General features: G+C 39.6%; 1 protein-coding gene across 1 annotated transcript in view; it reads right to left on the bottom strand.

Annotated features, from left to right (window-relative positions):
* Nucleotides 1-302: 302 nt before the first annotated feature.
* LOC309640826 (alpha-2-macroglobulin) overlaps nucleotides 303-9546 on the bottom strand; it is a 44034-nt gene continuing 34790 nt past the window's right edge. The window contains exons 27-36 of the mRNA XM_082420157.1: nucleotides 8743-8817; nucleotides 8117-8297; nucleotides 6622-6845; nucleotides 4674-4892; nucleotides 4387-4514; nucleotides 3404-3494; nucleotides 2235-2303; nucleotides 1261-1363; nucleotides 780-821; nucleotides 303-443 (exon numbers count right to left, since the gene is read on the bottom strand). Of these exons, the coding sequence (XP_082276283.1) occupies nucleotides 427-443; nucleotides 780-821; nucleotides 1261-1363; nucleotides 2235-2303; nucleotides 3404-3494; nucleotides 4387-4514; nucleotides 4674-4892; nucleotides 6622-6845; nucleotides 8117-8297; nucleotides 8743-8817 (1149 nt within the window). The 3' untranslated portion in view covers nucleotides 303-426. The remainder of the gene's footprint in view (nucleotides 444-779; nucleotides 822-1260; nucleotides 1364-2234; nucleotides 2304-3403; nucleotides 3495-4386; nucleotides 4515-4673; nucleotides 4893-6621; nucleotides 6846-8116; nucleotides 8298-8742; nucleotides 8818-9546) is intronic.

Raw genomic sequence — 9546 nt, 5'->3', positions numbered from 1 at the left:
GTGTGGAAAGTCTTTCCTTGTCAAGTCAGCCTTTTATTCTCTCATAAATCCACTCTTTGGCTTTTTCGTAGGGTAATTCTATAACCAAACTCACTTTACATGCTCCTAGTACATAATCCAATACTTTCTTCTTTTCCCTGCAACCTCTAAATGAAGCCTACTGTGACGACCACCTCTGTAAGGTTTTTCAGTTTTTGAAATCCTTTAGCCCTTGATTGCTATGAATTTTTATCTCAGGAGTCTATTGGGAATCACATGGAAGTGTAATAAGTGTTTACTGAATAAATGAGTAAACAGTGATATGGGCTGACCAGAGAAAAAGGTTTATTCAACAAGCCTTCAGAGATATAAAAACTCTTTTCTTCCATGGAGACCTGAGTCTGTGGAACAGGGACTCCAGCAAAGCAGTTTTCATTGATGTGGTCTTTAGGCATTTCCAGTGTCTGTGATAGTGGAAAGAATAGAAAATTAAGATGGACTTGGGTTTCTGGAACAGTGAATATTCCTTCCTTTAGATTTGGGTAGCATGGTACCTGAGGAAATCCAATTAGTATAGTGGGAAATGAGATCCATTACTTAAAATTATCTAATGTGCAATTCTGTGAACTGAGGTGTGACTATCAGGGGCCCTTTCCCAATAAATATATTTTTCTATAATAAGTTGCACTGTGAACAGTATGATGTCTATGAGAAATATTTAGCCAGAATTTTATGGAGGAGATTTGAGGGACAGGCCAAAGGGGTTCTGACTCCATCTGGAAGGAGTATGAATTGCTTACCTTTGCTGCAAGGAGCATTGTACTCAGCAACGGCAAACTCATCTGAATAAAAACAAAAATAGTCAGGAGAAGTGAGAGGGAAAGCGAACATCTATGTTACAGGTCAGTGAAAGAATCTTTATTGTGGGAAGAATTGTATCGGAAACCTCAGCATCATTCATTTGATGTGCTGCTTTCTGTCTTATATTTTCAAATATTGTATGTTATGCTTTCCTTTACCCTAAACTCCTGAAGGGTAAGAGTACAGATGTTATACTTATTTAAATTTCATATTGTCCTACAGTTGATTTTATCTGAAGAAAAGGGAACTAAATATCTTACAGGTGCTTTGTATTAGTAATAATATATTTATATCAGACTTGATAGAGACAAAATGAAGTGATGAGAGTGATTAGTGTAATGAATTGCCCCAACACATCTCTCAAATCTAAATTTCTGTGATCAGGTATTTAATTTCTGTGTGAACTTTACTTTCACTCACCTGTCTCATAATAATCATAGACTTTCACTATGGCTGGTTTCAGATCCCTTACTGGGATGTCTTGCAGAACCGTGAAGGACAAGCTCAGGGTCTGATTTGTCACCTATAAAGCAAAAGGGAATTAAATGACTCTCCAGGGAGCTTTCCTGTATCTTCTTTGAGTGAATTTAAGTATTCATCTATTTTGGGGAAAAACTTTTTGTCAACTAACAGGGTACTTAAATTGGGCCAAAAGCTCTCAGAGTAGGTGAAAACTTCCCCAAATTGTTTCTTAAATAACTAAAACTGTTCATATATTCCCATCAATGTGAGTGCGTGGCTCTGTTCCTAGGGGGTGAATGAGGCAGGCTTTTTATTGTTTGAATAGCTATGTTTAGTTTTAAGTATCAGAGATTCAGTACAGCTTCACTACTCTATCTTGTAGAAATACTTGTGTCGACTCAAAAAGGAATATAAAAGGTGGATCACTGCAGCCTATGTTTCATAAAATTTGTAAACTATAATATCCGTCAATATAGTAATGAATAAACTATGCAACAACACACAACTGTAAAATCAGATTGGTTTATTGGTGCACTGATCTTGTTTTATGGTCTAAGTCCTTGCTGAGATTGATAGCATATTCCCCTTTTGTCTTTTTGATGTGCTGTTGATATAATAATTGACTAATCCCAATGGTTACTTCCTTATATGTATCTTCAAAATAACTTGTGCATAACATAATGAGCACCTTTTGTGGAGAATTTCTTGCTTATGGGGTCCTAGAAATATTCATATCCCAATATTATAACAAGTCATTTCTTCCCATAGTCCCAGATGAAATATAAATAGAGAAGGAGAGGAGAATATTCACTGGACCTAATGTTAGAATTCTCAAATTTTTAGCGTGGAGGTGATGTCTCCAAAATGCCTTCACTCACTTCCCAGGTAGCTCATTATCCATATTTTTTTGGATAGAATGGCAGGGCTCTCACCTTATCCAGGTAAATCAAAACATGGTTGTTGCTGACTTCTGTTCGGCTCACGTGGTCAGATGTTTCAAGCTGAAGAAAATTAAGACATCACAAATGTTAATAAACAGAAGAAAACCCTGGGGAACCAGAGAAAAGAAGAATGTTTATTACCAAATTAAGCCTGAGGGTAAAATTTCTTCAAATGCTTTTTGTAAGCAAAGGCAATAATGTGGCAGAATTAAAAATGAAAGATAATTGGGATGCAGGGTTTAACATTAGTACGACACAGGACCTATGTGTAAATTGATTTATTTGAAGAAAAGGGAACTAAATGTCCTAAACTTGGAAATTACCCATATTTCAAGGTTCAATTCACATTCCATTCCTTTATGAAGGAGGTTTTTGGTTTTTTACTTTTTTTGCTTATTCTAACTTGTAGCAATCTCAGTTTCCTCTGTACATCTGTAGTAGTTCTAGTTTATGTCAATCAATCTTTCTCATATTTTTTCACTAGTTCATGTGCGTATGCTTTATCTTCTGAAGATTCTAAGCTCCATTAAAGCAGTAGCCTGCTGACAATTTTTTCCCAGTAGATGTGGCTCCTAGCAAAGTGCTGTTCATGACAAGAGATAGACCGTTGCTGTGGGTGTCCCTAAAGCAGTGGACAGGAAGGCTGCTGGAGCTGGCACGGTCACCAGGTCTGCGCAGAGAGTTCAGAAGGCTAAATGAATATGATCCCTAATACCTGCCACCCCAGTTTGATCAATGGTGGAAGCCCCATCTCAAAACCGTCTGAATTGACCATTGAACTTAGTAGTGAAAGACTGGTTAATGATAACAATGTATCGTAAAAGTAGAAGAAAAGGAGAATGTTTTATGGATCATTTGTTTTTCTGTGGGCGGCAGTTTTGAGTTATTAGTTTTTTAAATTAGTATTTTTATTAATACCTTAATGGAAACTTGACCAAAAGTCCATCATAAAATTTTGAGACCCATTTAAACAAAGTTAAATGAGAAAACAAACAAACAAACCCCCATATAAACGTGCTAAATTATATTTCTGCTTTTGGAGACAGTCATGTCTTGGATAGAAGTTCATTTAATAGTATTTTTATATTAATGTTGTCTAAGTCTAGAGATACATAAAACATTTAATAAAATAGGGTCTCCTGGGCTTATAGTAAACCTACCATTTTCACTGTTGGTTTCAAGGGAATGAAGCCAGATACCATTTTCACGTCAGCAATCACCATGTTGGAGGCTGGACGGCTTCCGGTGTAACTAAAGATCCAGAGAAGAAAGGAATTAGGATTTTCTGTGTTATTAAATATTTTTTTTCGATGTCCACAGTAAGCACTCAATAGCCCTGAAAAGTACCAGAAGTCTTCCTAAATTTCCTACCAAGTAGCTCAAAAAACTGGCTGTGCATTAGAATCTTCAGGGGAGCCTGTTAAAGCCACAGAGACCAGGCCTATACTCTAGACCTGATGAATCAGAATTTCATGGGTGTGAACCCTGAGGATCTGCATTTTAAGAAAGCTCTGTAAGTGATGCTTAGCTGGACATGAGACTGCTAAGCTATCCCAGTTATTTGTTACATATACTTTGTCTTTTTTCCTGAATAGTATCCCCAACCAGGTTATAATATTCTTGAGGACAGATACAAATAGCCCTGTAGGTATTTGAATATGGCTGCTTATGTATGTATTTTCCCCAAAATTGATTATTTTATATATAATCTGAGATTTAATTATTACCAGGAGGAATTCTAACTAGAGAGTCACTACTTCCTTCTATTCGTGCTTTTCAAGAAGTCTCCACCTCTGTCCCAGATAAAGCAAGAATAATATAGGATTTCATTACAATAGAATGAAATCAGGATGATTAATTACATTAGAATAAAGTCAGGATTCAGGTTAGAGGTTCTTTATTTATTATTGAGGGGAATTAATAAGCTGTAAATAATGAGACTAGACACTAATAGATCCTGGAATTGGGGGATGTGCAATGTAAGCCCCAACACTGAGAAATTCTGTGTCAACACAAGAACACGTTGCTTTTTCAATAAAGGTAGAACAAACATTCACTGTCACCCTACTCTGCTTAATGCGGAGTTCCAGTAAGAAGATTGGTTGTTATACCCAGAATTGCATGATGCAGTCAGAGATCTTACCTGACTCTCAGTGAGATTTGGAAGCTGGTGTGAGCTTTGGGTCCATCACAAGTTTGGGGCAGAGTCTGCACCTCCAAAGCAAATGGGAACTCTTCCTTTTTCGGGAGAATATTGTATTTCAAAGATGTCTGTGGAACAGACAAAAATCTGTGATTTTTCCCTTGTCCAGGATTCCTCCCAACTTCCTCAACTCTTTCTTTGATTTGCCCCATCATTTGCTGCGTTAGGCCTTCTCAGTGACAATGTTACTCTGGACCTTTTGTCCCCACCTGCCCCTGGAATCTCACCTGGAGGTAAACACATCCTTCTCCTGTCGTTGTCATGCTGTACTCTCCGGGCACCTCTGGCAACGAAACCTGCTGTAGTAACAGGAGGTTGCTGTTGTCCACTCGGAATTTTGTGGAAAATGTCCCTGAAGATTGGATGGTCACCTGTGCAGCCTTCCCAGTCCTGGTGAAAGTGGCTGCTCCATATTTGGACAAAGCATGGAGAGCCACCACAGTGTCCTGGAAGAGACAGGTGAGGGAAGCCACTTAGGCATGATAACCCTTTGAAGACCCAAAGGCCCATGTTAGCTGCCACAAAAAGGGCTTTGATTTCCTATCTCCTGTTTCCCTCACTGCTTAAATATTGGGGTTCTCATTTCAAGATTGATTATAATCCTTAGATAGATGACAGAACCATAACCTTCACATATCTGCCTTGGACTATATGCTTTAGAAATTTATTTCTCAGAAAATCAGTTCTCTTCTCTCTATAAATATATGTGAGGTATGCAATGTGGAGAATATATATGAATGGGAATTATTTATTAGCATTAGCTATTTGCCTAAGATGTCTTTCTTTTTTTTTTTTTTTTAATTTTATTTATTTATTTATTTATTTATTTATGGCTGTGTTGGGTCTTCGTTTCTGTGCGAGGGCTTTCTCCAGTTGTGGCAAGTGGGGGCCACTCTTCATCACAGTGCGCGGGCCTCTCATTATCGCGGCCTCTCTTGTTGCGGAGCACAGGCTCCAGATGCGCAGGCTCAGCAATTGTGGCTCACAGGCCCAGTCGCTCCGCGGCATGTGGGATCTTCCCAGACCAGGGCTCGAACCCGTGTCCCCCTCATTGGCAGGCAGATTCTCAACCACTGCGCCACCAGGGAAGCCCCTAAGATGTCTTTCTTGACACCTGTGGTCATATCTGTTACCACCCAACCGAAGTTCAGTTTGGCTCTCACCCCAAGCTACACTCTGCTCTGCTGCTGAGGTCAGTGCCCTGAGAAAACCCAGGGTCCTTTGCAGCCATGATCAGGGTCATGCTTCAGTTTCTCCAGAGGAAATAAAAAATGAATAATTATAATTATATTCTGGATTTGTTGACATTTTTATTTGGTTCTCTCTTTTTCATCAGAAGTTTGGATCCCCCTCCACCGGGCAGGTCACATTCTCAATTCTCATCCACATTGAACCTGGCATCCTTCAAATAATAATTTTCTAAGAAACGAATGATAACTTTTAACAAAATTATTTTCTCCATTTATATGGAAAAATAAGAGATTAAATACAGTGGAAAAGGGATGGAATGTCTTTCTGTCACATTCTGCTTCTCTTTTAGGGTGCATATGCTAACCCCTGAATTCTCTGGAGATGAAACTCCCTGCTCTGTCTATATTGATGAATTTTTTAGATATAAGACTGTATAGTTAGGCTCAGGAGTTTGGATGAATAAAGACAGTTCTTTATGCTCCCAATGAACAAATGTTTGTATATTAAGAGGTGGATAGAGAAAGCATGAAATGTGTCAGCCTTAAAAGAAGCCAGTCAAAGTGGACCTAGAAATGGAGAGCTTTGCAAGGAGAGATGATTGGTTTCTGAACAGTGTTTCTGGGAACAACTTGAAAGGACTCTTAGAACTTCCAGAAGAATGGTGGATTTTTAAATTCGTTCTGCTGTGGCCATTGTGTGTAGGGTCCTGGTGCCCCACTATTGCTTTAGGGATGTAGAGTTGTTACTGGAAATAGGAGCCTGTGATAAAAATATGGGATGGGGGTGGGGCAGAATTGGCATTTTCTTTACAGCCCTCTTTGACTCTCATTTTTTCTTATTTCTCACCATCCTTGAATACTAATCACATTCTTCTCATTTCAAGTTATTCTTATCTTCATTTCTTTTCTTCTTGTATGTGTTTGCATCTCGTTCAAACATTTTTCTACCTGAAGGTAAAGTAAAAGGCTCTCGCTAACCACAGACCTGGGTGGAGGAGAAGCCCCCCTGGGAGTTCTGCTGCCTTGAGATCCACTTCACAATGCGCGTGGCAGGGGTCAGGTCCTCCGAGGTCAGGGCAGACTGGGCAGTGAGGTAAGCGAGGAGCACATAGGCTGTCATCTCCACTTCAGCAGAGGGAGCCCGGGGTTGGTACAAAGGCAGCACTGGTGCCTTGGGTTTCTGAGGTCGTGTCCAGTGGACGGAATTATCTGGAGGTGAGAAAAAGATCTGCAAGTGACCACATGTTCATATTTAACTTCAGGTAAAAGTACAAGGGCCAGTGCTGAAGTGCGTGTTGCCTTCCAGTGATAATCTCTTAAATCTTATCTGGCGGCTTCCCGCCTACAGACAGCTGAATAAGGCTTGTTTCATCTGGGCTAAGGAGTCAGAAGCTGTGCCATCTAGGTTTTCAAATGGTTGCGGTGGTTGCGTTGGTGGAAGAGAGAAATGGCAGAGCAAGTTCTCTGACTGGTTGTGGTAATTTCCGACGTCTGATGTTATCCAGACCGTATCTAGGGCTTGTTCAGCTTTCTATAAAGACTGTCCTCGGAGGTTTCTTATGAGGATCACAGATCACATGAGATAATGGAGTTTACACTCATTAGGTTAAGAAAAAAATAGAGTAATCCTCAAAATAGCAAAGGCTGACAGGGTGTGAAATAACGGGAACAGATTTACACTGCTGCGGGAAGAAAACAGCTCTTTGGAGAGTAATCTGATGATATCCAGCAAAGGGGAAGATGTGTTTAGCCCGCTAATCAGCAGTTACTCTTTCTAAGTACAAGTTAGAGAAACTCACACACCCCCTCAAGGAGATGGGTATATGAGTATTCATTGCAGCATGGTTTGCAATAGAAGTAAATAAGAAACAAGAAAAGATCCACGAGGAGAGACTCTCTAAATAAATGATGGCCTTTTAAATATATTGTAATGTATCATGCAGCAGTAAAAATTAACATACCCATACAGGAGACTCCTCTCAGCCTGCCTAATGTTGAACTTAAAAAACAAAAGGCAGACAGACAGACAAGGATCAAGCAGAAATACTCAGAAGGATGATACTTCTTATCTAAAGATGAAAAATGTAAACATTCTGAATATTATTTAGGGATACATATGCAGTAAAAAGATAAAGAAATCCATGGAATTGTCATGACAAATTCAGGATAACGATTACTTTTGCAGGTAGGAATGGTACGCAAGGGATTTTTCCAGCATTGGTAATATTTTGTTTCTTAAGCTGGAAGGGAAGTATTAAAGGTGTTTGCTTATTATTCTTTATGCCTTTTTGTATATATAAAGTACATTGCCTCTTATCTTTGCATGTGTGACTTGAGTAAGAAATCCTTGAGTCCATAATGACATAGACAAAAGAAGAGAGGGAAAAGGGGTCCTGAGAGGTAGTCATGGGGTATTTTTGATATGGAGTCCTTGATCCAGAGACTGTGGGATGGGAGAAAGATCCCGGGTGTGCTCTCACCTTCCTTTACGGCTTCCTCATCAAGTGACTTGAGTACTTCTCTCCTCTTTTCCTGGTTACCTGCCAGGGCAAAGGCATAGGCCAACAGTGCCTTGGTGTAGACATGGCCGCCTCGGGATCCTTCCTTGGCTGACTTCCAGGCTGACTCCAGGCAGAACAGGGCATTGCGGACGACGGGGTGCTGGGAAGGCAGAGCGAGAAGGGAGCGAGCTCTGTGAATAGCGGGGCTAGTGCTCCCGGGTAAACACAGACCACAGCACAGAGGTCAAGAAGTTGTTGGAAAGCATTTGTCTTTCTAGCCTCATTCTTACGGATAGAGAGAATAGTATTTTTTTTCATCTGTTAGTCTCACATTCATAAGGCAGGAATATAGGCCATATCTTTAGAATTCATTCTGCATGTGTGGTGGTGGTGGTAGTGGGGTTGCTAGGGGAAAAATAGACTAGGGCCATCACTGGGGAAGTGTAAATCTTTCTTAATGGACTGACTAAATTCTCTACTGATCTGGGAAGCATTGACATTGCATAGAAGGAATGCCGACAACTGGTTTTTAGTGGGGTGTTGTTTCAGACATCAGGTCAGCAGTTTCATTGCATCTAGAAAGAGGCTTCAGCAAGGGCACCTACAGTGACAGGGAGAGGAATCTCCAGAAGGGCAATGGTGATATAGGCAGAGAGGGTCACTTCATCTTCCACTCCACCCTGTAAATATGAGAGAGAGACAGATTTGAATAATTTGAGGGACATTTATAGCGATACAAGCTTACCTCGGGAAGCCAGAAAAATCTGAAATAAACAACCTAACCTTATGCCTAAAGCAACTAGAGAAAGAAGAACAAACAAAACCCAAACTTAGTGGAAGGAAAGAAATCATAAAGATCAGAGAAGAAATAAATAAAATAAAAACTTAAAAAAAATAGAAAAGATCAGTGAAACTAAAAGCTGGTTCTTTGAAAAGATAAACAAAATTGATAAACCTTTAGCCAGACTCATCAAGAAAAAAAAGGGAGAGGGCTCAAATCAATAAAATCAGAAATGAAAAAAGAATTTACAACTGACACCACAGAAATACAAAGGGTCATAAGAGACTACTACCAGCAACTATAGGCCAATAAAATGGACAATCTAGAAATGGACAAATTCTTAGAAAGGTATAATCTCCCAAGACTGAACCAGGAAGAAATAGAAAATATGAACAGATCAATTACCAGTACTGAAAATGAATCAGTAATTTAAAAACTCCCAATAACTTTTGAGAATGCTCTTAATCAGCTCCTTGTATTCTGCTGTCATGGAATTTGTCCTTACCCATATACATCCCCATGAAGCAAAGTATCACAATCACTCTGAGTTCCATCCCCTCTTTCTTGGTGCTATCCAGGTTTTATTTTCTTCTGATACCTTCCTTAAGGAATTCTTATGTTATCACTT

Source organism: Balaenoptera physalus (genome assembly GCF_965194825.1).
Source record: "Balaenoptera physalus genome assembly, chromosome: 13".
In the NCBI taxonomy this organism is placed as follows: domain Eukaryota; kingdom Metazoa; phylum Chordata; class Mammalia; order Artiodactyla; family Balaenopteridae; genus Balaenoptera; species Balaenoptera physalus.
This window is presented reverse-complemented; position numbering and strand designations above follow the sequence as displayed.